Source organism: Oryctolagus cuniculus, chromosome 20, assembly GCF_964237555.1.
Source record: "Oryctolagus cuniculus chromosome 20, mOryCun1.1, whole genome shotgun sequence".
NCBI lineage: Eukaryota > Metazoa > Chordata > Mammalia > Lagomorpha > Leporidae > Oryctolagus > Oryctolagus cuniculus.
This window is the reverse complement of record NC_091451.1, coordinates 6,182,306-6,209,486: the sequence shown is the minus strand read 5'-3', so window position 1 is coordinate 6,209,486 and position 27,181 is coordinate 6,182,306. Positions and strand designations below refer to the sequence as shown.

Genomic DNA, 27,181 nt, shown 5'->3' with positions numbered 1-27,181 from the left:
TTCCTGGTGGACATTTAAGATCTGAAATCGTGATTAAGAGGCACGTAACAACAAAAGTGAACATGACATAAAAGAAAAAATGGATAAGAATCAAGAAAGATGACACAGAGACATGGAAATTGCTGATTTGCTAAAGATTATTTTTAAGCAAAAGTTTTAGACAAACTTTGAATCATAATCAAAATTCTTGTGAGCACTTTGTAGAAATGAATTTTAAATAGAATTTTTAAGAAAGTTACTTTTATTTACGTAAAAATATCAGCTTCTACTCATTCTATCCAGAGACAGATTATTTCATCCCACTTCTCTCCAAAAAACTTCTATTATCTTCAGTCCCGGAGTTATCGGAAGTCCTTGACAAGCGGTTAGATGCTTTTGCCACAAAACCCTCACTTCTGGAAGCTAGCAGCAAACAGAAAGGGCCATGGGCTTCTGCAGCTTTCATTTCCAGTCCTTGTAACAGCCCCTGCAGGGAGTCCAGGATTCCAGTCCAGGGCTTTTGCCTGTCACTCTCCCCACCCCCACCCCGTCTAGGGACAGTGGTGCTTGGGGACGAGCCCCATCACTGGGTATCACCACTCCTGGGGAAGCCTTTCCCGTCGCGTGCTATACCAGGACAGCAGCTCAACCGTGACCTCGCCCCCTGCAAACTTACCTGGGCAGAGCTACAGCTATGGCAACTGCTCATGTTGTCAAATGAGCCTGGTAACTTGCAAGAACAGTTGCAGCAGTCTCAAAGTGCACAGGTTACAAGACAAAACAGCAGTGCCCCCTACATGTACTCACCATCAACCCTGGGCGAAGAACATCAAAACCTACAGCGAATTCCCAGCCCTCTTACCCTGTCTTCCTATCTCCCAGCTTTGGGCTCCACCAGACAACCATGCAGGCATCCAAAATGGAAGACACAGGCCCTGTACTTAGCAGGTGCACAAGAAATGCTTCTGTTTTGTGAATGTCCCTCGTGATACATCAGCAAGTCCCTTTTGATGGGAACAATTATTAGAAATTGTAACTGCTGGCCTTGAGAAATAGGATACTAAAAAAGCTGGTTTTAAAATATCTCTGAAGAGCAAAACCAAAAATCTATCAGTTCTTGCATTGTTGGTTGAATACCAGGGTAATTCAAAATGTTTGTGAACACATGGAATTAAATGTGAAGTTTATTTTATTGCAGAAAATTTTCAAAGTCTCTGCATGATTTTTCATAATACACATTTTTCGAGAGCGTTTTGAAGACTCCTTCTTTGTATGGATTTCAAACAGTTTCAAATAAATTTGCCCTTTAATCCCATTTTCCAGGAGGTTTTTGAAGCACACTCGTGCTTTGGCTCTTTCCCTTTCCGTGAGACTCAAATCACAGGTGGGACCGCACCCATGCATAGGGACTCTCCCTAAATACCGAAATTGGTACCATTTCCTCACTAAAATGCTTCCCATTTTAGTTGCAAATTCCTATCTCAAAAATGGGGGGAAACTAGATACCGGGTGTGCGTAGCTCCTGGAAAAGGTAAATCTTTCTGAAGAACTGGGCCTAACCGCTGTCCTCCTTGGGTGGACAGCCAACTGCCTCCTTCAAGGGGTGGCACAGTGACAGTGTTGTTATTCCTGTCATAGCCTGAATAAACCAATACATTTCTAAAAACAAATGAGAAACAAAGCAAAACACCTCATAAATGACAACCTAATAAAGTTCTACTCCAAGCTGAGTTACACTGAAGAAAGTGAGGAAGGACTTTAACCAATTAATGAACTAATTATTTTGTAATTTTATGGAAGCTGAAGTATGCATAAGAAGCAAGGACAAGATTAAAGGATTTAAAAGTAAAAGAGAACAAATGATTTCAATGTTAAAATCCTGAAACAAGGAGCCGATGCTGTGGCATAGCAGGTAAAGCTGCCATCTGTAGCACCAGCAGCCCATGTGGGCACCAGTTCAAGTCCTGGCTGCTCTACTTCTGATCCAATTCCCTGTTAATACACCTGGGAAAGCAGTGGAAGATGGCCCAGGTCCCTGGGCCCCTGCACCCACAGGAGAGACCCAGAGGAGGCTCTTGGCTGCTGGCTTTGGATCAGCTCAGCTCCAGACGTTACAGCCCTTTGGGGAGTGAATCAATGGATGGAAGACTTGTCTTTCTTCTCTCTAACTCTCTGTAACTCTTCCTTCCAAATAAATAAAAATAAATATTTTTTAATGTCTGAATTCAAAGCCCAGCTCTTGCTCCTGACCCCAGCTTCCTGTTAATGCAGACCCTGGGAGGCAGGGGTGATGGGCCAAGCAAGTGAGTCCCTGCCACCCAATTCCTAGCTCCTAGCTTCCCTGCCACAGGTGTTAAGGCATTTGGAGAATAAACCAGCAGATGGGAGCTCTATTTCTCTGCCTCTCAATTTTTTAAAGAAGACTAATGAGTTTATTTAAAATAAGTTGTAGAAAAATAATTTTTCTTATATGACCTACCTAAAATGTAGACCTAATATGAGGATACCTCCAAAAGCGCAAGGAAAAAATGGAATCAAAAGATCCGTTTACTTTAGTGCAAAAGACTTTTGAAGTCCAGCAGATGCAATAGCTGGGTGCTGGGCCTTTCACTCTGCCTTGGTGCGTGGCTTTTCACTCTGCCTTGGACCGTGGCACCCTGAGATCTCAGCCGGAGCAGTGAGTTTCTGAAGTGCAGGGGGGCAGAACATGGGCTTTTCTAAGACACAAGAATAAAGGAGAAAGTGAGTTTGCCTTTTGGTCTCTTCTTTCCCCTTCCGTTTGTCCATCCCACTGAGGGTCAGTGCACCACTGTCACCAATGACCAGGATTCCCTCAAGTCTAGCTCCACCACTTGCTACTCAGTAACCTGCCATTTACATACCTAAAGGACGGGGAAAATAACGGTGCCCCCCCCCCACAAGGGGCTACTGTGAAGACTGAAGGATCAACACACATGAGGTGCTGAAGATGCCGCTGGCACACTGAGGCCCAGCACGTGGCTGTTCTGCTTGCTACCAAAGGGTCTGATGGCCCACACTGCTCCGGGCTTCCGGAACACCCCTCTGTGAGCCACCTCCTGGCCGCGCCCCTGTTTGAGCAGCTCTTCGCAAAGCCTCTGCTCCACACCCAAACACGTCCGTTATCAAGAACGTGCACTTGGTCCGTGCTGTCCTCACAGCAACAGGCAGGCAGAGCACTGCTGCCCACGAAGGAGCGGTGCGTGGCGGGCTTCTGAGAATCCGGTCACCTTAAGGGATAACAGGATAACAACGCAGGAGCTGGAGGGGTGCTCCCACTCAGTGTTAGGCAGGAAGTTAGGAATGAGCCTAGATGTGTAAGAGGGGCCTAAGGCTTCAGCAGTCAGAAGACACCTTGGGAGCAGTCTAGCATGTTACAGTGTTAAGCCCTGTCCACACCTGCTAACTCTACAGGTGGTCCCAGCCTTCCCCCGACAAAGGAACGCTCCCCAGGAGAATTCTCCGCTCATCACCAAATGGGTTACCCAGCTCGAGAGCATTTGGCAACAAAACCTTCACAGCCTTCGCCCAAGGGAGGCACCCTAGGCGAAGCTCCTCTGTCCGGAGCCCGTCTGATAGCACTGAGTCGTGAAACCCTGGGAGGATTTTACCTACTTTGCACTCAGCAAACCCTCAGTCCAGGAGAAGAGGAAAGGTAAAAGGAGAAATAGTGGGAAGAACTGGAACCCATTCCCTAATAAGCCCCAGTCTCAATACAGACTGTGCGCTCAGCTCTCTCCATTAAACCACGTACTCTTGCTTTCTCCAGTCGGAGTGAACGGGCACTCGCTCTCGGATTCTGTCTGGAGAGGCGCCCATCTGATGGATGCCCTGCCCCATTCAGCCCAGCTACCCTGCTTCCCACTCCTCTCTGTCTCACCTCTGAATTCCTTCTTGCGTGAACACAAGAACCTCTTCCGCCATGTCTACCCACAATAGCCCTGGGGATCCTCCTACAATGTGCAGGGTTGAATATGGCTGAATATTCAACACCAGCAGTTTTTCACCAAGGAAGTGGTCCGTTTCACCTGCTACAATGCCTGCGATTTTATATATTCCAGTTTTCCCTACATAAACAGTTCAACTATATCAATCAAAAATTGGTTCCTGGAAGCTGGCATTTGGCATAGTAGTCACTTCTTGGGACATCCTATCCATGTGCCTCGGTTCGTGTTGCAGCTCTACTTCCAAATTCTAGCTTCCTGCCAATGAGTACCCTGGAGGCTATCAGGTGATGGCTCAAGTAGCCAGGTCCCTGTCACCCATGTGGAAGACCTGCTGTAAGTTTGTAGCTCCTGGCTGCAGCCTGAGCCAGCCCCAGCTGTTGTGAATGAAGAAGCTGGTGGGAGCTCTCTTTCTGTCTCTCCCTGTCTCTCTGCCTGTCAAACATGTCCTTTTAAAAACTTTTTAAAAATATTTTAGGGGCTGGTGCTGTGGTGTAGCGGGTAAAGCTGCCACCTGCAGCACTGGCATCCCATATGGGCACCAGTCCGTGTCCCAGCTGCTCTACTTCCAATCCAGCTCCCTGCTAACGTGCCTGGGAAAGCAGAAGATGGCCCAAGAGCTTGGGTCCCTGCCACGCATGTGGGAGACCTGGATGAAGCTCCTGGCTCCTGGTTTTGGCCTGGCCCAGCCCCAGCCATTGCAGCCATTTGGGGAGTGAAAAAGTGGATTCAAGATCTCTATATATCTGCCCCTATCTCTCCCTCTTTGTGACTCTACCTTTCAAATAAATAAATCTTTTCTAAAAACTTTTTAAAATAGAATTTGACTTTTTTAAAGAGTATTTTCACTTCATTTGAAGGGCAGGGCAACAAAGACAAAGAGTCAAACGCAGAGATCCTCCATCCGCCGGTTCACCCCCAGATGCCCACACAGCTGGGACTGAAGCCAGCATTTCAGAATTTAACCCCTACCTCTCACATGGGTGCAAGGACCCGCATACTTGAGGTAGTCCCTACTGCCTCCCAGGCACATTAGCAGGAAGCTGGATTGAAGCAGAGAAGCTGGGACTCAACCAGGCATCCCTGTGTGGGTCGTGGGCATCCCGAGTGGTGTCTTAACTGCTGTGCCAAACACATACCCCTATCTTATTCATTTGAAAGGTAAAGAAACAGAACGAGAGAGAGAGAGACAGAGAGACAGAGAGAGAGAGAGACAGAGAGAGAGAGAGAGGAGCCGAGATGAGACACATCTTCCATCTGCTGGTTCACTTCTCAAGTGCCTGCAATATCTGGGGCTGGGCCAGATTAAAAAAGCCGGGAGCCAGGAACTCACTCCAGGTCTCCCGCATGTGGCAGGCACCCAACCACCTGGCCTTCACCTGCTGCCTCCCAGGATGCACGTCACCAGGAAGCAGAGCTGAGCCTCGGAGCAGACACTGATGCAGGCCAGGATAAGGATGTCCAAGCAGCAGCTAAACCAGTGTGGCAAATCCCCAGCCCTTTCCATGTGACCTCCGAAAGAAAACTAAAATGCAACCAAGACACAGCACTAGCACCATCATGTTCCAATTTCCATTCACTTTCACCTGGTTTTAATAACCACTCCGGCAATTGCTGTTGCCAAAAATGCAAGAGCACATGCATTCAGGTAAGTTAAAGCACTTGAAAATGAATCTGGCAGATCTGTAAGAATCTGATCGCCTGTCTAGATAGCTAGAGATGTAATTGGTCACTACAGGTGGAAAAAACTCGGAAAAATTTTAGATTATTACCTGATAATGGGATTTTTTAAGAAAAACCTAAATTGACATGTGCACATAGTGGCCACATATCCTGCAGGATGCAGTCTCTTGTATCCCTGGCCTGTGGCTGATACTGCAACACTCATTTAAAATGAGGGGGCCAGTGTTGCTGTTTGCAATGCAAACATTGCAAACTGCATTGCAAACAATGCGATACCCCATATCAGGGCAACAATTTGAGTGCCAGCTGGTCTGCTTCCAGCGCAGCTTCCTGCTACCGTGCCTGGGAAAGCAGCAGAGATGATCCTAGTGCTTGGGCCACTGCCACCCATGTGGGAGACCTGGATGGAGTTCCAGGCGTCTGGATTGGATCTAGACCAGCCCTGGACATTATGGCCATTTGAGGAATCAACCAGCGGATGGAAGATGGATTGTCTACCTGTCTCTATCTCTCCCTCCATCACTCTGCCTTTGAAAGATAGAAATTAAAAAAAAAAAAAAAGAGAGAGATGAGTCACAGGAGGGCAGGCCTTTGGTGTGGTAGATGAGATGCCATATGAGATGCCTGCCTCTCACGCTGGAGTACCTGGGCTCACGTCTGGCTCTGCTTCAGGCAGTGGATGATGGCTCAAGCCCCTGGGCTCCTGCCACCCACGTGGGACACCCAGACTGAGACCCCAACTCCTGGCTTTGGCCTGGTTCATCCCTGGCTGTTGCAGGCGTTTGGGAAGTGAACCAGCGGGTAGGAGAGTGCTTGTGTACATCCCCTCTTTCTCTCTCCTTTTCAAATAAATTAATTAATTAAAAATAAACATTAACAAATGAGTCACAGAACTTCGATTCTTGGCCCCGTGAAGGATCGATGGCCTCCGCCCCCGCGGCTGCCTGTTCGGTGTGACGCTGTAACTGCTCCCCACTCACCACACGCCCTGATCAAACAAGAGGCAGAAGCAGCACACGGTGCTTTCCTCACCTGTCCAGCACGAGGTCTGGGGCAAAGATGAGCTTGCCGGGGTGGTCGATCGAGCGCCATATGAGCCCCACCATTAACACCTCCATCCAGCAGCTCTCCAAGAGCCGCACTTGGTCCAACAGGCTGAGCTCCACAAAGCCTGGGGAAAGCAAGAGCTGTGAGACGCACCTGCCCTTCCCTCAGCACCTCGTGCCTGTGACAACACGACAGCAGGTTTTAAAGAGAAAAAAAAATAATCCCTAACAATACAGGAAAATAACCTGTGTTTTTAAAATGTGGTGAAGGCTGGTTAAAGGAAGAACCATCTGAACTTAGGGTGAGCCAGTCCTGGGCCCCTTCTCGAGACTAATACCCAGTCCTAGGGCACCGAGCGGCTTCACGTATATGAAGGAACCAGGGGTATGAAGGATTCCAACAGCCCAGGTGTGTGTGAGTGATGTTCCTACAATGACAAAATCACGCAGCGACACATTTCCCAGAACGCGCCCCGGCATTTTTCAGGATTTAGAACTTATACAGGTCTGGTACCTGGGTTCATCTGGCTCCCCAGACACCGAGGAAGAACAGAAAGCCTGACCCAAGCTTCATCGGCTGCAGCCTCGTACTTCTTCTGCTCCATTGACTGAGGCAATGCTCGGCTGGGCGTCAGAGGACCTGCTCCTGACCCAGGCCATGACTGGGAGCAGGGGGGTTGGGGGGGGCAGAGGCTGCCAGTGGGGTACACGTGGACAGACAGCAACACCAGCCTCTGCAGAGTCGAGGCTTCCGTGGACACAACACCTCCCGTGCAGAGTTAGGAGCATCCTTCTGGGCGGGGTCTCCCAATTCCGTCCTGAAGGGCAAAGGCTGCCACACAGGAGGCCCGGAGAGCCTCCCAGCACTGGCCACAGAGCCCCAACAGGTCAGCCCCAGGAAGGGAAGCAGTCCAAAGGCAAGGCCAACGGCGGGGGACTTCCCCCGGGGCGTGAGGAAAGGAGGGGCAGCGTCACACACGTACAGTCACGGCCAGGCCTTTCCCAGCTGACCACTCAATCTCCTTTGCTCTGAGAAACGGGGGTCATACTGCCAACCTCCGAGGGCTTCCTACAGTAGGATCTCTGACCCTCCTCATCTCTAGTTGAGGAGACTACAGCCCCGAGACCACCCGTGCGCCGAGTCTCTCAACAGCTACAATGCAATTCTGCGTGGAGGAAAACTGGCAGGAGCGATGAATGCAAGGTGGACAGACCCTTCCAACGCCACACAGAGGCTCAGTCCAGTGCCTGACGTGTGCACGTCCCCCTCTCTCCCAGTCACAGCTGTCGGCCTACTCGAGACAGGGAGGGCTGTTTATTCTTATAGATAACATTCAACAAGATCGAGACTGGGTGAGATTTTCATATTTTCACTGGTCAATGACTATGTCAACTGAGAGAGAAGAAGAGAAATTCACAACTTTGGACAAAGCCTATTTTGAAAAACCAGGCTAGAGGAGGGACTAAGGCAGCTTACAAATTCAGTTTTGTTAGGACACAAATAAGCTGTATAGGGTTTAGCAATAATTAATTTCACCACCACTCTCCAAGTGGGGTCCCACGAAATAGTGTTTACAACACATTTAATATTTTTATTTTCAATTTAATTAATTAATTTTCATTTTATTTGAAAGACAGATCTTCCATCTGCTAGTTCACTCCCCAAATGCCCACAACAGTCAGGGTTGCACTAGGCTGAAGTCAAGAGCCTGGAACTCGCTTGGGGTCTCCCCTGTGGGTTACAGGGACCCAGACATTTGGTCCATCATCTGCTGTGCCTCCCCAGGATGCCTGTTAGCAGGAGCTGGAGGGGAAGTGCAGCAGTTGGGACTGAATCAGACACTCTAGTATGGGACGTAGGTATCCCAAGCAGGGACGTAAGCACTGTGCTAAATGTCCGTCCCTATTTATTTATCTTATTTGAGAGGCAGAGACAAAGAGAGATCTCCCAGCCACTGGTTCACTCCCCAAATGCCCTAAACCAGAGCTGTTATTGTGGCACAGTGGGTTAATCAGCTGCCTCCAGTGTTGCCATCACATATGAGCACCGGTTCAAGTCCCAGCTGCTCTACTTCTGATTCAGCGCCCTGCCAATGTGCCTGGGAAAGCAGTGGAGGATGGCCCAAGTCCTTGGGCCCCTGAACCCACATAGGAGACCTGGAAGAAGCTCCTGGCTTCAGCCTGGCCCAGCCGTAGCTGCTAAAGGTCATTTAGGAAATGAGCCAACGGATGGAAGATCTCTCTCTCGCTCACTCACTCTCTCCCTTCCCTTCTCACTTTTTAACTCTACCTTTCAAATAAATAAATGAGTCTTAAAAAAAAAAAAAAGAAAGCAAAATCTAGAGGAAGATGCATCAGTATTCTCTCCTGGCAAAGGGCAGGGAAAACAACTTAATTCTGGCAAAAGTAAAGATGCTAAACAAAACAGAGCCACAAACCAGAAAATCCTCAGGGGACTGGGAAGGAATGGGGATCCAGACCAAGAAATGACCCCCACACTGCCCCTTCCAAGCAGAGGAGACACGGGCCAGAGTGCAGCAAACATCTCTGCCTTCCAGCCAGGCCCTGGGACCTTAGAATTCCCTGCCCAATGGTCCTAAGCCCAGCTGCAGACACTGGGTGAGTCTCCTCCCATACCACACGTGGACACAGAAGTGGCCAACAGATGATGTGGACACATAGGAGGAGCATGTGTCTCCGTGGTGTCGGATGGATCTGGGGATGGGGAAAGAAGAGTGAGGAATAGAAATGGAAGGGCTAGGGGCTGGCATTGTGGTGTTAGCTGGTAAAGCCACCACCTGTGACACCAGCATCCCATTCGGGCACCAGTTCGTGTCCTGCTACCCCACCACGTTCAATCCAGCTCTCTGCTAATGGCCTGAAGAAAGAAGCAGAAGATGGCTCAAGTGTTTGGGCCCCTGCCACCCATGTGGGAGACCCTGATGAAGCTCCTGACTTTGGCCTGGCCATTGTGCCAGCTGGGGAGTGACAGCGGATGGAAGATCTCTCTCTCCGACCCCCCTCACTTTGCAGCTCTGACTTTCAAATAAATAAATCAATCTTGAAAGAAAAGGGCAGGTCACATACAACTAACTCCTCCTGCACTACCATGCATAATATAGAAGAACCCAGAAGCCTCAAGATTCCTGAGTCAGAAACTGCCTCCCAGGACACCTGAGGGTATGTGGGTCAAGACAGAAGGAAAAAAACAAACCTCATTTACAAGTTATGAATCAAGACGGCAAGCTGTAAACATGTGGACAGAGCCCGGGGACCTCCACTTTGTACCCCCAGCCCCTAAACATCGGGCAGGCCTTCCCACAAATGGAACACAATCACCCAGGGAGCCTACCGGGGATTTTCTTGGCCCAGCCGATCATGTGCACCAATTCCTTGTCGGCCAGCTTGGTGAGGGACAGCATCATGGAGGTCTCGGTGAAGGGCGAGCTGGGGCGGCTCACCAGCACGTGGGGCGGCTCTGCCTCCAGCAGGGTGAGCACCAGCTGTTCCGGGCTCAGGGCGCTCAGCAGCACGTCCTTGACGCGCGTCACAGGGCCTCCGTTCTTCCTGGCTCTGCTCGGGCAGTGCAGCTCGCCGGAACTTCTCCGTCTCCGCACTATGCGGTACCCACACCTTTCTCTCCGGGAGCCTGCGGGGCGAAAGCAGACGATGACCAGCATTCCAGCTCCCCGACTGGCCAGGGTGAAAACGACACAGTGACATCACAGAAAGCCCCTAGCAAGTGCATCTTCAGAGCAAGCAAGTCTGACAGCGGAGGCTTCGCTGTGATTATCTGGAGCCCTGGAGGCTTGTACCCAGCAGTGCTCATTACAGGTGTGACATCAGCAACACCAACAACTTCTCAGGTCTCCCCATTTCAGGGTTATCTATGGATACTGAATCCACTTTTTTTTTTGGAAATTTATATTTATTAAATAAAAGTTTTCTAAAAGTGCAACTTTTGGATTATAGCGGTTTTTCCCCCCTATAACCTCCCTCCCACCCACAAACCATCCCATCTCCTACTCCCTCTCCCATCCCATTCTTCGTTGAAATTCATTTTAATTATCTTTATATACAGAAGATCAACTCTATACTAAGTAAAGATTTCAACAGACTGCACCCACATGGATACACAAAGTATAAAGTACTGTTTGAATACTAGTTTTACCATTAATTTGCATAGTATAACACATTGACAGAGATCCTACATGGGAAGCAAGTGCACAGTCACTCCTGTTGTTGATTTAACAATTGACACTCTTCTTTATTACATCAGTAATCACCCGATGCTCTTGTCATGAGCTGCCAAGGCTATGGAAGCCTCTTGAGTTCACAAACTCTGACCTTATTTAGACAAGGCCATAATCAAAGTCAAAGTTTTCCCTTCCCTTCAGAGAATGGTACCTCTTTCTTTGATGGCCCCCTCTTTCCCCTGGGATCTCACTCACAGAGATCTTTCATTTAGATCATTTTTTGCCAAAGTGTCTTGGCTTTCCATGCCTGAGAAACTCTCATGGGCTTTTTAGCCGGATCTGAATGTCTTAAGGGCTGATTCTGAGGCCAGAGTGCTGTTAAGGGCCTTTGTCATTCTATGAGTCTGCTGTGTATCCTGCTTCTCATGGTGGGTCCTTCTCTCTTTTTTAATTCTATCAATTATAATTAGCAGACACTGGTCTTATTTATGTGTTCCCTTTGACACTTAATCCTATCTTTATGATCAATTATGAACTTAAACTGATCACTTTAACTAGTAAGATGGCATTGGTACCTACCAACTTAATGGAATTTGGAGTCCCATGGCACGTTTCTAGCTCTACCATTAGGGGTAAGTCTGAGTGAGCTTGTGCCAAACTGTACGTCTCCTCCCTCTCTTATTCCCACTCTTATTTTTAACAGGGATCAATTTTCAGTTAAATTTAAACACCTAAGAATAATTAGAATCCACTTCTCTTTTAAGGCATGCTGGCATGCCTAAGTTTCCTGAGTTTTTCTTTTTACATTTTAAACAAGTATATTTCAAAAACAAATTAATGTTTAAAAATATGTAACATATAAGTGAATTTTGATCTAAATTCTTTGACTTTTTTATATTTTGTAATTTTCTGTATTTCATACATAATCAGTACATAAACTATTTTATAATCTACATTTTGGGTTTTTATTTAAAACAATTTTACAAATATTTAAAAACTGTATAGCACTCTGTTCTATAACATCATTTACTTATTTGAAGTCTCCTATTGATGAATATTTAGGTTGTTTCTAATTGCTTTGCCAATATTAAATGCAAATGGAAATACATTTTTAGATGCATATCTAAGTACTTCCTTACAATAAATTTGGAGTGAAACTGCTGAACCAAAGCATATACACATTTAAAATTTTAATATATATTGACATAATGTTCTCCAAAAGTATTTAAAATTTTATACTCTGAACAATGGTTTAAAGACTACCTATTTTCTCATATCATGGGACACTAAAAATCATTTTTAATATTTGCTAATCGGACAAATGACTAAGCATTTCTTTAATGAGTAGTAAGGTTGTTGACTAAAAAAATCTGCTTTGTATTTTTTTATTTATGAATTGCCTACTTGCTTACTTTGCCCTTTTATCCTCTAATATATTATTGTATTATTTTATTAAAATGTATTTATGTAATATACAACTTTATATTATATATCTTGTTTTATATTATTTTCCTCTAATGTATTATTATAAAGGTTCCTAATACTGCAGTGACAGCTAACTTTGGTTACGTGCAATATGTCTTGTTTGCTACATAAGCTTTAACGATGCTCGTGGTGAGTTTTTGTCACACCATCTTGTACAAACATTCTCCTTCATCTTCTCAGTTCAAATCTATTTGGAATCTTATGCAGCTCTCTATTATACTGATATTTCATGGTACAGTTTCCCAGATGAGTGCACATTTTACCAATACTATTTATTAAATACGCTTTTCTAAACATTGATTTAAAATGCTTTGTCCTTAATAAATAATGATATATAAAGTATTCTTGTTCTGGATTCTCCGCTGTTTTACATATCTATTCTCCTCTTCCTGTGCTGGTACCAACATGTTTCAGTCTTTACAGGTTTATGGGCCAGAATTCAGAAAATGGAGGTGGGAATCCTTCAAACTGGAATCACATTCTGAGCTGAACCATCATTCAAAGATGAGGACTAGCTCAGAGCATTTTCACTGAACAGAGATTTAAAATATGTATCATTCAGAGCACCTCTGAAATAATAGCTAAACTGTTGAGATGGAGAAAAATGAACTAAAACAGGTTTCAGAAGACTCTAAATCGGCGTATCTGAGATTAAATCTGAAACAATGTTGAATGAATGCAACAATAGCTAGTTTCTGCAGATAAAGATACCAGGTAGAGTCAGGATAGCAGATGATAACATGTAAGAAGAGAGGAAAACGACTTTGGTTAGAATTTCCTAAGATTCCTTATTCGGGAAGAGAAATTTAAATTTTCAAATGAAATTAATTAAGAGAATATATTGGGGCCAGCGCTGTGCCCTAGTGGGTAAATGCCACCTGCAGCGCCGGCATCCCATATGGGTGGTGATTCAAGTTCTGGCTGTTGTGCTTCCAATCCAGCTCCCTGCTGTGGCCTGGGAAAGCAGCAGAAGATGGCCCAAGTCCTTGGGCACCTGCACCCTCATGGGAGACCCGGAAGAAGCTCCTGGCTCCTAGCTTTGGCCTGGCTCAGTCCTGGCTGTTGTAGCCATTTGGGAAGTGAAACAGTGGATGGAAGATTTCTATCTCTACGGACACTGCCAAGACAGACAGGAAGGAAGGAAGGAAGGAAGGAAGGAAGGAAGGAAGGAAGGAAGGAAGGAAGGAAGGAAGGAAGGAAGGAAGGAAGGAAAATTTTTTTAAAAAAAATTCCTAAAAACTGGCCAGCGCCATAGCTCACTAGGCTAATCTTCCGCCTGTGGCGCCGGCACACTGGGTTCTAGTACCAGTTGGGTTCTGTCCAGGTTGCCCCTCTTCCAGGCCAGCTCTCTGCTGTGGCCCAGGAGTGCAGTGGAGGATGGACCAAGTCCTTGGGCCCTGCACCCCATGGGAGACCAGGAGAAGTACCTGGCTCCTGCCATTGGATCAGCGCGGTGCACCAGCCACAGCCCGCCGGCCACAGCGGCCATTGGAGGGTGAACCAACGGCAAAAGGAAGACCTTTCTCTCTGTCTCTCTCTCTCACTGTCCACTCTGCCTGTCAAAAAAAAAAAAAAATCCTAAAAACTAAACTTAAAAAAAAAGATTTTTATTTATTTTAAAGACAGAGTTACAGAGAGTGGTAGAGCCAGAGAGAGAGACAGAGAGACAGAGAGACAGAGAGAGAGAGAGAGAGAGAGAGAGAGAGGTCTTCCACCTGCTGGTTCACTCCCCAAATGACCGCAACAGCAAGAGCCGAGCTGATCTGAAGCCAGGAGCCAGAAGCTTCTTCTGGGTCTCCCACATGGGGGCAGGGGCCCAAGGACTTGGGCCATCTTCTACTGCTTTCCCAAGCCATAGCAAAGAACTGGATTGGAACCGGAACAGCTAGGAGTCAAACCGGCGCCCATATGGGATGTTGGCCCTGCAGGCTAGGGCTTTAACCTGCTGTGCCACAGTGCCATACTCAAAAACTAAACTCTTAAAATGCCTAGTTTTGGGGCCAGTGCTGTGGCATAGCCAGAAAAGCCACCGCCTGCAATGCTAGCATCCATAAAGACCATTTCAAGTCCCAGCTGCACCATTTCTGATCCGGCTCCCTGCTAATGTGCCTGGGAAAACAGAAGATGGCCCAAGTCCTTGGGTCTCTGCCCCCAGAAGAAGCTCCTGTCTTCAGACTGGCCCAGCTCCAGCCACTGCAGCCATTTGGGGTATGAACCAGCAGATGGAAGCTCTGTCTCTCTGCCTCTCTGTAATTCTGCCTTTCAAATAAAAAAATAAATATTTTTTATAAAAGCCTAATTTTTGTACTCGCACCATTACATCTGTTTGCTAAATTCAGCTGCCCACATTTTAAATAAAGAAATGTGGGGCCGGTTCCATGGAGCAGGTTAATCCTCCACCTGCGGCGCCAGCATCCCAAATAAGCACCAGTTCTAGTCCCGGCTGCTCCTCTTCCAATCCAGCTCTCTGCTGTGGCCTGGGAAAGCAGTGGAAGATGGACTAAGTCCTTGGGCCCCTGCACCCACATGGGAGACCAGGAAGAGGCTCCTGGATCCTGGCTTCGGATTGGCACAGCTCCAGCCATGTGGCCATTTGTGGAGTGAACCAACGGACGGAAGACCTTTCTCTCTGTCTCTCTCTCTCCCTGTCTTTGTAACTCAACCTCTCAAATAAATAAATAAAATCTGTAAAAAAATGTTCATTAGGTGATATTAAGAAATTCAAATTATTGACTCAAAAAGTATGTGTATCAGCATTTCCTTTTCCCTTTGGCTAATCGTAGGAGAAGGAAAGTTCTATCCATTATTGAGCAGATGGAAGTGCTACAGAGAATTAAGATCAGTTAAATCCCGCTTGGTGACAGCGTTAGTGTGCCTGCTAAGGCTTCACGTGTTGGAATTTCACTCCCACTGTGAAGTCTCGAGAGGGTGCAAACACCCCACTGTGTGCATCAGGGCAGAGCCCCCACCACTGAACACTGGTGGCTCTGTAAGCAGTTAGGAGAGACCAGCACACGCACACACACACACACACACACACACATGCACACATGCTCCCTGTCTCCATGTCACGCCCTGCACTGCCTCGGGACTCTGCTAGCAAAAAGCAAAGTGGCCAGCACCATATGCAGGCCCTTGAACCTCCAGAATCGTGAGCTAAACAAACCTCTTTTCTTTATAAAGTTAACCCAGACTCAGGTATTTCATTATAGAGACCAAAAAATAAAAGGACTAATTCATACCCCATAGTAAAGTGGAACAAAGCATCTTTCCGTTTACATATTTCCCTTTTGTAGGGTGTAGGACAAATTCATACGCCCAAAGTCAAATATCTGGAATCCATACAACTACATGTATCTGCCAACTTCCAAGAGCAAAGTCCGACGAGGTCCAGGCCCTACAGTGAGTTCCGGGGAGTCCAGGCCCAGCAACATCAAAGCTCTGAAGCAGGAACTGCTATTTTCCTATCAAGGCATTTCTGGTGCTGTAGCTTTGACATTGGAACCCAGCCACTGCCTTGGAGCGAGCTCAATGGCAAACTCTACCCAAATAGGGGTACTCCCTGCTAGATGACGGCAAACAGCCCCCACCAAAAGAAGACGATGACAGCGAAGTGCCAACAACGGCAGCTACCATCTACTGACAGCATCAATCTGCAGGGCACTGTGCCCTGCACACAGGCCGTCTCTCACTGACCACCGCCCTCAACAACAGGTGCTATTATTACCTCCAGTGTAGGGGGAACCAGGCACAAGACGGCACAACTTGTCCAAGGCAGGGAAGCTAAAAACAGAAGAAGCACGGGCTGGTGCTGTGGTGCAGCAGGTAAAGCCACTGTCTGCAGTGCCAGCATCCCACATGGTTGCCAGTTCGAGTCCCGGCTGCTCCTCTTCCGATCCAGCTCTCTGCTATGGCCTGGGAAAGCAGTGGAAGATGGCCCAAGTTCTTAGGCCCCTGCACCTGTGTGGGAGACCTGGAAGAAGCTCCTGGCTCCTGGCTCCAGATGGGCCCAGCTCTGGTCATTGCAGCCATTTGGTGAGTGAACCAGCAGATGGAAGACCTCTCTCACTCTCTCTGCCTCTGCCTCTCTATAACTCTTTCAACTAAATAAACAAATCTTTAAAAAAAAAATAGAAGCAGCAGAATCTAAACCCAAGCAGTAGGCTGAATTTAGCACTGGGGCTTTTAACCACTATGTTATCTATCACCCTCCTGCTAAACATCTTTCACCAAGTATACAGAGCAGGTGAATAAGGAGATGGTACCAAAGATGCTGGGTTGCGGTCCCAACACAAATATACGGCTCTTCAGATGGTTTCTCCGGCTACTTGCACTGCAGTGTAACCTTATAACGAACCTTAAGCCTGAAGGTAGGCTAGGTGGTGTCCTCACCAGAAAACACAAGACTGGGAAGACAGAGAAAAAGATACCAGAAGAGCCATGATTCCTGATTGAAAGGAACAGATGATAAATGTCTGCAGTGATGGGTACCTCAGTCATCCTGACCTGATCATTACACATATACGTTTAGGGTAATGTCACACTGTACACCACAAAGGTGAGTACAACCACTATGTGTCAATTAGAAATAAAAATTTAGGGCAGGTGCTGTTGCTCAGGGGGTTAAGTCTCGGCCTACGGTACCAGCATCCCACACTGGGTGCTGATTTGAGCCTCAGCTGCTCCACTTCTGATCCAGCCCTCTGCTAATGCACCTGGGAAAGTAGTGGAGCATGGCTTAAGTCCCTGGGCCCCTACATTCATATGGGAGACCTGGAAGAAGCTCCTGTTCTTGGCTTTGGCCTGGCCCAGCCCCAGTCATTGCAGCCATTTGGGGAAATGAACCAGTGAATGGAAGATCTCTCTGTCTCTCCTCTCTCTGTAACTTTCAAATGAATAAATAAATCTTTAAAGAAATTAAAAAAAAAATAGGGGCTGGCTCTGTGGCATAGAAGGTTAAGCCTCCACCTGCAACACCGGCATGCCATATGGGCACTGATTCGAGACCCAGCTGTTCCACTTTCCAATCCAGCTCCCTGCTGATGCGCCTGGGAAAACAGTAGAAGACGGTCCGAGGGCTCTGGAAGAAGCGCCTGGCTCTTGGCTTCAGCCTGGCCTAGCCCCAGCCTTTGCAGTCATTTGGGGGAGTGAACCAGCGGATGGAAGCTGGCGCTCGCGCTCTCTCTCTCTCTCTCTCTCTCTCTCTAACTCTGCCTTTCAAATAAATAAATCTTTAAAATAAATTTTGAAAAAATAAAATAAATATTTTCATTTTTTCCTGTAGAGCTCTGCCCAGTGACTCTGGTTAAATGCAACAACCCTTTCTCCAGTGCCCTCTGCTGTGTGAAAGATTCTTTAACTACATCTCTGTACGGCCTCATGAAATTTGATTGCATCAAAACCTGTAACTTCTACGAGCTTTTCAATGAGGGGAAGAGAAAAGCAGACGCTGTGCTGGGTCATTAGATACCACTTGTTCCTCACAAAGCTCAAAGAAGCAGATACCGTGGTTTACAGAAAACCGAGGCCAGAAAGGCTAAGTAGTGTAAGCACGGTCCCGGCGAGAAGCAAGGAAGTATTAGGACTCCCATCCGTGGGAGTCCAGCCCTCATGCCTGCCCATCCCGCACACTGTCTTCAATCACAAGGGCTCCAGCTGTCCCACAGGTCCTAGGACAATAAAAACAATACCCTAGGAATAAATTGCAAATCCCTTTTTTAAGAACACACACATGTTGTTTGACTTAGAACACAAAATATTTTTGCCACCTTTGGTCAGAAGGTCAAGGTTTTCTCTTTCAGCCTCTCCAACAACTGCACAGATCACTTCTCTGCCACACTCACGATACGCTCCCTCTTGATCTCCCGTTTCAGGGTCCTGAACCCACAGCAACAACCTAGACAGCCCTAAGGCAGCCTGAATTCAGAATTTCTTAGATGTGTGACCTTGTTCCTCTTACTTCACCCAGATCTAACTTAACAGCTACTAGTCCTACACGACTTATTATGATTATGATTATTTATTTACTATTTTAAGGAGAGACAGAGATGGGGAAGGGGGAAGAGATCTTCCATCTGCTGGTTCACTCTCCAAATGCCTGCAACAACTGGGGCTGGGCCAGGCTGAAGCCAGGAGCTGGAATTCAATCTGGGTCTCCCAAGGGGGTGGCAGGGCCCAACTACTTTAGTTACTCAGCACATGTGGCCTCCCGGGGTGCACATTAGCAGGAAACTGAGAACAGGAACAGAAGTCAGAGACTCAAACCCAGACACTCCACCATGGGGTGCAGGTGCACCTTAACCACTGCACGGAATGCCTGCTCCTCGTTATAGTTTTATTGAAAGCTTTCAACTAAGCTTCCATGGAAACCCCATCTCCCTGCTCACATTTCCCATGCTTGCAAAACTTTGATGTAAGAATTACAGTAAGACGAAGCAGGTGCGAGGAGCAGCCCACGGTTTCTGACAAGGGTGTAACTGTAGCAGTGGAACAGAAATGGTCAGTGCTTGAGGGAGCAGCAACACTGGGGTCACGGGGTCACAGGGTCACGGGGTCACAGCCGGCAGAGAGCACGTGGGCGGCTCCAGGAGGCAGGGCAGCGCGAGCAAATTAGAACTGTGTGCATTCCGAACGAGGTGAGAGTTCTAATCTTTTGTGCACGCAGAGGAGGACAGAGTGTGTTCAAATGCAGAGCTACTAAGAGATGGTCAAGGAGAAGAGACTTTTACTTTCAATTCTTCAAATTATTAGTTACAGGGAAACATTACAACTAATCACAGGCAAAATGTGGGCTAGCAGAAGGATAAGAAAAACACAAGCAGGGCCGATAAGAGTTCTTACGGGGGCCGGCGCTGTGGCATAGTGGGTAAAGCTGTGACCTGTGGCACCGGCATCCCATATGGGCGCCAGTTCACGTCCCGGCTGCTCCACTTCCGATCCAGCTCTCTGCTATGGCCTGGGAAAGCAATAGAAGATGGCCCAAGTCCTTGGGCCCCTGCACCCATGTGAGAGACCTGGAAGAAGCTCCTGGCTCCTGGCACCGGATCAGCACAGCTCTGGCTGTTGCAGCCAATTTGGGGAGTGAACCAGCAGATGGAAGACCTTTCTCTCTCTCAAATAAATAAAGAAATCTTAAAAAAAAAAAAAAAAGTTCCTATGAACAAGCAAGTATGTCCACACAAGTGAACTGAGTGCTAACCAGCTGGAGAGGACAGGAACCAGGCACCTTTGTCAGCTGTTGCACTAAAGCACTCATTTTTTTTTATGTCTGTATGTATAAAAAATACTTGTGTATATATCTGTATGACATATAAACATATATGCATATATTACACACATAACAAGTCATATATAACATTTGTCCAACTGTTAATGTGAAATGGAATAAAAGATAAGTTTATTTTGGTGTAAAAAATTTTTGAAACTCATGTCCAGTTTTTTCAGATTATGCATTTTCCATGAATTCTTTGGGGACTTATATGCATGGCCTTGAAAAAAAATTCACACCAAAATAAAGTTATCTTTTATTTCACTTTCCATGAGCCTTCTGAAGCAGCTTCACCTGCCTTACATTTACACACGTACGTGTGTATTCTATGTCACACACACACGCACACACAGCACCATGGAATCTATACTGCACGTAGCTGCATAGCTCTACCGTGCTCCTGACTCCTATGTATATATATTTTGTACTCCTTGACACCAGCACAAGGGTAGGTGTGAATCTTTGCCATACTCATCCAGATTATGCACAGGAGGTTAACTGCCTGTCACAAGCTGTGGATCATGGCCAGCTGCCAGGCCCTCCTCCTCAGGATGGGACTTTCAAGGTCTCCAACCAGCCTGTTGGAGCACTTCAGTGGCTAGAGGTTCCCTGAGCCATGTGCAGCCTATTCTATGGCAGACCACTTGAACTGTAGAAAGTTCCTGCCTGTATTGGACCCTAACCTGCCTCCTACAGCCTGCGGCTACTCACCCCAGCTGTGTCCTGTCCAAGCACAGGGAATCAGTCAATGCCCCCTGCTACAGGACAGCATACAAACACAAGTGAGGGTAACCACCAGGTCCTCCGTCTCCTCTCAGGCAGGGGGACGGAGACGCGGCTTTCAGCGGGAACCCCATACAATGACAGAGGAGCGAACACTCACCACACTTCACCATCCCCACTTCATAGCACTTCCGAAGACGGCAGGCCTGGCAGCTTTTGCGTCGGTTCTTATCTATGGTGCACTGATTTGTAGCTGGACAAATGTAATCATTATGTCCTACAGCAGAGCAAAAAAAAAAAAAAAAAGGAAGAAAGCTGTCGTTACCAGTGTGTTGGTGGGATCTCTTCAAGGTGAGCCACGCCGACAGCTCTCCCCAGCTGAGCAGGCTTGCACCTTCCTAAGGGTACACTCAGGAATAAAGGTAGCTGTAACGTCACAACGTCACCCTTGGTAACAAAGACCTGGGACAGCTCAACACCCTACTTTTGGGCTAATAGGTTATTCTCTCCACATGTTTAAATTCTCAAGCGCTCCACTTCAAAATGGTCTCCTCTGGACGCGGGAAGTGAAACAGTCACATGAACCCATCGGCTCCAGATCACAGAATTCCTCCAGCACTGTGACCGTGTACCGAGTCCCCGAATTCAGCTAGTTGTATTACTTTACAGAGACAAGGGTGCCTCCAAAAGATCATGGAAAATGCAACAAAAAGTTTATTTTGGTGAAAAGAATCTTGAAATCCATGCTATGCATTTTCCACAGTCTTCGAAGCACCATGGTACAGAATACACTTCCCCACCAACTGCCGCTGGGCTTGGTTACTGGGCTGCCTTGGCCACTGGTGCACTAATAAATGGGCTGCTCTGGGGCAGGAGTTTGGAGCAGTGGTAAAGACATTGCTTGGGAAGGCCCCGGTCCCATACGGAAACGCCTGGGTTCAAGTCCCAGTTCTGCTCCTAATACCAGCTCCTTGCTAATGCACACTTGGGGGCAAACAGTATGACCTCCAATCACCTACGGGGAAGACACAGGCTGAGTTCCTGACTCCCAGCTTGGCCTGCCCCGGGCTCCAGTTGTTGCCGCCATTTTGGGAGCGAACCAGCAGATAGAAGACCTGTCTCTCTGCCTTTCAAATAAATAAATAAATCTTAAATATATTTATATTTAATATTTATATATATATTATATATATATATATGCCAGGGCCAGTGCTGTGGCACAGTGGGTTAAAGCCCTGGCCTGAAGCGCTGGCATCCCATATGGGTACCAGTTCAAGTCCTAGCTGCTCCTCTTCCAATCCAGCTCTCTGTTATGGCCTAGGATAGCAGTGGAAGGTGATCCAAACCCTTGGGCCCCTGCACCCACGTGGGGGACCCAGAAGAAGCTCCTGGCTCCTGGCTTCAGATCAGCACAGCTCTGGCCGTTGCAGCCATCTGGGGACTGAACCAGCAGATGGAAGACCTCTCTCTCTGTCTCTACTTCTGTAACTCAGTCTTTCAAATGAATAAAATAAATCTTAGAAAAAAAAATATATATGCTGGTTAAGATGCCTGTGTCCCACGTCAGAGTGCCCGAGTTCGATTCCTGACTTCAGCTTCCTGCTAATGCAGACACCGTGCTGCTCAGAAGACTGGATTCCCGCCATCCGTGTGGGAGACCTGGATTGAGTGCCTGGCTCCTGGCTTCAGTCCCAGCCAGAGGCCGTTGTGGACATTTGAGAAATGAACCCAGCAGATAGGTCTGTTCATTCTCTCTCTTTCCCTTCCTCCCTCCCTCCCTCTCAAATAGCAAAAAAAGTTAAAATACTGTGTGCACTGGGGGAAAAAAGAGAAAAAAACCTAACTGGCCTAAGTTGTCAAGTGTTAAAGCCATGAAAATCAAGGAAAGCCAGGAACTTTTCTGGACAGAGACCCAGCAATGAAACGCAAAACGTGACTCCGAACTGATCCCTGTGCTGTGGGGGGCACTGCCGGGAAAACGGGCAAAACCGGAACAGAGTCTGAGGATCAGACAGAGTTTCCGATGCTCACTTCCCAAGGCTGACAGCTGTGTTGTGGCTACAACACTGAAGTGTTTGCGGGTAATGGAGCATAGTGGTGGTGACTCATTCTCAAAGGATTCCAGGAAGAAACAGGTTTTTATATCCTATACGCATGTTTTCTGTAAGTTTGAGGCTCATTAAAAGCAAATTTTTCCACTGCCTTCCCAAATAACCTAACTCATTCACTCAAACACGGGTAAATAATCAAATGCAGATAAACTGAAATGTCTCTATTTTTCAGAGGTTATTAAATCCTGAAACTAGTTTTCCTTTTCCCAAGTCAGCAGATTTTAAAGACCATTCTTCAAAAGACATGGTCCATGCTTGGACAATAATCAAATTCTTATTCTCTTCAATTTTAGGTAAATTCCAGTAACATTTGTTCAACAAAATACAATCTGAAATGCAGCTGTCTGTAGCGTCACCACCATGCTCTGAGTTGGTGATTCCAGTTCTAGGAGCTGGATCTCCCCCAGAGATGCAAAAAATCACTCTCGGGCAGTCTCCCCAGGGCCACGTGAAGGAAGCCAGGCCGGGCCAGCCTGACACCAACACATCTCACCACCTGTGATCCCCGGTGCTTTGCATCAACATTTCACGCCATCTCATAATTGCCCTCTAAAAGTCATGATCCCCTTTAACAAATGAAAAATCTTAAGCTCAGTTCAACAGTCTCCTCAAGGTTATGGTTTCCGTTTTTTATGCTGCATAACAAAGTTCTACAAATCGAGCAGCTTAAAACGAGCTTATTCTGTCATCATTTCCATGAGACAGAAGTCAGGCAGCTGAGCTGGTTGCCCCAGTGAGGGTCTCACGAGGCCGTACGCGGGGTGAGTGAGGGTCTCCCGAGGCCGTACGCGGGGTGAGTGAGGGTCTCCCGCGGCCGTACGCGGGGTGAGGGAGGGTCTCCCGAGGCCGTACGCGGGGTGAGGGAGGGTCTCCCGCGGCCGTACGCGGGGTGAGGGAGGGTCTCCCGCGGCCGTACGCGGGGTGAGGGAGGGTCTCCCGAGGCCGTACGCGGGGGGTGAGGGAGGGTCTCCCGCGGCCGTACGCGGGGGGTGAGGGAGGGTCTCCCGCGGCCGTACGCGGGGTGAGGGAGGGTCTCCCGCGCCGTACGCGGGGTGAGGGAGGGTCTCCCGCGGCCGTACGCGGGGTGAGGGAGGGTCTCCCGAGGCCGTACGCGGGGTGAGGGAGGGTCTCCCGCGGCCGTACGCGGGGTGAGGGAGGGTCTCTCGCGCCGTACGCGGGGTGAGGGAGGGTCTCCCGAGGCCGTACGCGGGGTGAGGGAGGGTCTCTCGCGCCGTACGCGGGGTGAGGGAGGGTCTCTCGAGGCCGTACGCGGGGTGAGGGAGGGTCTCCCGCGGCCGTACGCGGGGTGAGGGAGGGTCTCTCGAGGCCGTACGCGGGGTGAGGGAGGGTCTCCCGCGGCCGTACGCGGGGTGAGGGAGGGTCTCTCGCGCCGTACGCGGGGTGAGGGAGGGTCTCTCGAGGCCGTACGCGGGGTGAGGGAGGGTCTCACGCGGCTGTACGCGGAGGGTGAGGGAGGGTCTCTCGCGCCGTACGCGGGGTGAGGGAGGGTCTCACGAGGCCGTACGCGGGGTGAGGGAGGGTCTCCCGAGGCCGTATGGGAGGGACTGGGGCTTCATTCTCATCTGAAGCTTGAGGTCCTGTGCCACGCTCAGCTGAGCTGACAGAATGGCTCCTCGAGCTGTAGGACGGAGATCCCCATTTATTTATTTATTTATTTATTTTGCTAACTCTCAGCGGGCACCGCTCTCAGTTCCTGGAGGCACTGGCAGGTCCCTTCTCGGAGGCAGCTCACAGCATCACCTCTGCCCTCTTCCAGGCCTAGAGAAACTTCTGACTTTTTTTTCTTTCTGGGAGGCAGAGAGACAGGAAAAGAGAAAGGGAAAGCTCCCGTCTACTTGCTCACGCCCCCAAATGCCCACAACAGTCAGGACTGGGCTGGGCTAAAAGTAGGAGCCAGGACTACAATCCAGGTCTCCCGCGTGGGCGGCAGGGACCCAACTACTTGAGCCGTCACCTGCTGCTCTAAGGGTCTGCTTTTTAACATCAAAGGTTTTGTTTTCTCTGCAAAATTGCTGACGCCACCTCGATGCCCGCTGCCACTCACATTCAGCCTTGTAGTAGAAAAGACTTGGAAAAAGAAAATATGAATTTAGCTGCAGCTTCCAGTGTTTTTATTTTTACAATTAGTTATGTATGAGACAGAGTTGGGAGAGACAGAGGAAGAGAGGGTGAGTTCCCATTTACTGATTCACTCTCCAGATGTCCCCAGAGACCAGGGAGCCGAGCCCTGCAGCTGAGAATTCAATCCGGGTCTCCCAGGTCAGCAGCAGGAACCCAATTACTTGAGCCATCACTGCCGCCTCCCAGGGTCTGTGTTGGCAGGAAGCTGAAGGCAGGAACAGAGCCAGGACGGAGCCCAGGCATTCCAATATAGGACGCAATGTCTGAACTGCTGGGCCACAAGTCTGCACCCTGACTCCTGGCACACCTATATCTCAACAGCAGGCATCTACATATGTTCCCTTAGGACAATCTTCCCGAGTTCAAGGCCAAGTAAGTCCTACGATAACACAGGATGTCTTCGAGGTAGTAATTCTCTGTGTAACCTATGGGCTATTAGAATTTCCTATTTAAAGCTTAGCCTCTAAAGAATTAAAAGAGTGGAAGATCTATGAGCAGCAAAGATATTTTAAACTTTGAGAGGACAATGACAAAGGATTATTATGAATGACAAAATGAAAGTGAATAGCAGAGTATAACAGTAATAATTATTTAGATTCAAGATAAATATCCAAATGAATAAAAATTTCTAGAATAAATTGACAAATGTGCCAGAAACATTTTAAAAACCTATAAGACACACAGAAGATTCATAAGATATATAAAAATACATAAATAAATGGAGACGTGAAGACGGTTACAAAAATTCCTTCCAAAGATGGCCCAAGTCCTTGGGCCCCGGCACCTGCGTGGGAGACCTGGAAGCAGCTCCTGGCTCCTAGCTTCGAATCAGCACAGCTCCGGCCATTGTGGCCAACTAGGGAGTGAACCATCAGATGGAAGACCTCTCTCTGTCTCTCTGTCTCTCTCTCCCTCTCTCCCTCTCTCTCTCCCTGTGTAACTCTGACTTTCAGAGAAATAAATAAATCTTTAAAAATATTCCTTCCAAAATAATTCTTAGGCTTAACAAAATCCTCACTTTTCTTAATTTTAAGGATGAAGGTCACTTAACAAAACTGTTCTAACATTCCTATGGACTAAAGTAGAAAATGTTCAAGAGAGGTTTTAACCAAATTTGTACTGTCAAGTATTAAAATGCACTGTAAAAAAAACTACAATGGTTAAAATCATGCAGTGCTTACACAAGAAGGAAAAGACAGAAGAACAGGACAGTCAGAACAAAACACTAATACAGACGAACTTACTATAGCAAACACAGACACAAATCAATGAAAACATGAAGAGATGAGGGAAATGCAAATTAAAACTGTAACAAGACACTACTGCGTATCCATCACAACGGCTCGAATTAAAAACATGATCCCAGGCTGGTGCAGTGGCACAGCAGCTTCGGCCGCTGCCCGTGACACCGGCACCCCACATGGGCGCCAGTTCTAGTCCCGGCTGCTCCACTTCCATCCAGCTCCCTGCTATGGCCTGGGAAAGCAGCAGAAGACGGCCCCAGTGCTTGGGTCCCCACACCCACACAGGAGACCCAGATGAAGCTCCTGGTTCCTGGCTTTGGCCCGACCCAGCCCAGCCCCGGCAGTTGTGGCCACCTGGGGAGTGAACCAACAGATGAAGTCTCTCTATCTCTCCCTCTGTCTCTGTAGCTTGCCTTTCAAATAAATAAAGTAAGTCTTAAGAGAACGTGATCATGTAAAGTTCTGGCAACAACGTAAAGCGGCTGCAGTTCTCACACACTGCTGTCAAGCATGCAAGGTGGGAGCAGGTGTTGTGGCGCAGCAGGTTAAGCCGCTATGACACAGGCATCCCATATCAGCTTGGGTCTCAGCTGCTCTGTTTCTGATCCAGCTCCCTGTTAATGTACTAAGGAAGCGGTGGATGATGGCACAAGTGCCTGGACCCCTGCCGCCCATGTGGGAGACCTGGAAGGTGTTTTAGGCTCCTTGCTTCTGCCTGGGTTACAGTCACTTGGGGAGTGAACCAGTGGATGGAAGATCTCTCTCCCATTCAAATAGCTAAATAAATCTTTAAAGGGAGGAGAGGGCAGTGCTGTGGCATAGTGAGTCAAGCCACTGCCTGCAACACCACCATCCCATATGGGCACCCGTTCGAGTCCCAGCAGCTCCACTTCCAATGCAGCTCCCTGCCGATGGCCCCAGATATGCAGTGACGTGAAGGCCCAAGTGTCTGGATTCCTGCCACACATATGGGAGACCTGGATGAAGCTCCTGGCTTCGAGCTGGCACAGCCCTGGCATTGCAGCCATTTGGGAAGTGAACCAGCATATGGAATATCTCTCTGTCTCTCCCTCTCTCTATAATGCTGACTTTCAAATAAATAAATCAATCTTTAAAAAAAAAGATGCTATACTAAACTATCAAAGTCGGCAATATTTGACTAAAAATTAAATATTTCTGCATGTCAAAATCAGAGTCGGGGCTGGCGCTGTGGTGCAGCAGGTTAAGGCCCTGGCCTGAAGCGCCGGCATCCCATATGGGCGCCGGTTCTAGTCCCGGCTGCTCCTCTTCCAATTCAGCTCTCTGCTATAACCTGGGAAAGCAGTGGAAGATGGCCCAAGTCC

General features: G+C 48.0%; 1 protein-coding gene across 1 annotated transcript in view; it reads right to left on the bottom strand.

Annotated features, from left to right (window-relative positions):
* ESR2 (estrogen receptor 2) overlaps positions 1-27,181 on the bottom strand; it is a 52,267-nt gene that overhangs the window by 11,965 nt on the left and 13,121 nt on the right. The window contains exons 3-5 of the mRNA XM_017349392.3: positions 20,502-20,618; positions 10,023-10,319; positions 6,657-6,795 (exon numbers count right to left, since the gene is read on the bottom strand). Of these exons, the coding sequence (XP_017204881.3) occupies positions 6,657-6,795; positions 10,023-10,319; positions 20,502-20,618 (553 nt within the window). The remainder of the gene's footprint in view (positions 1-6,656; positions 6,796-10,022; positions 10,320-20,501; positions 20,619-27,181) is intronic.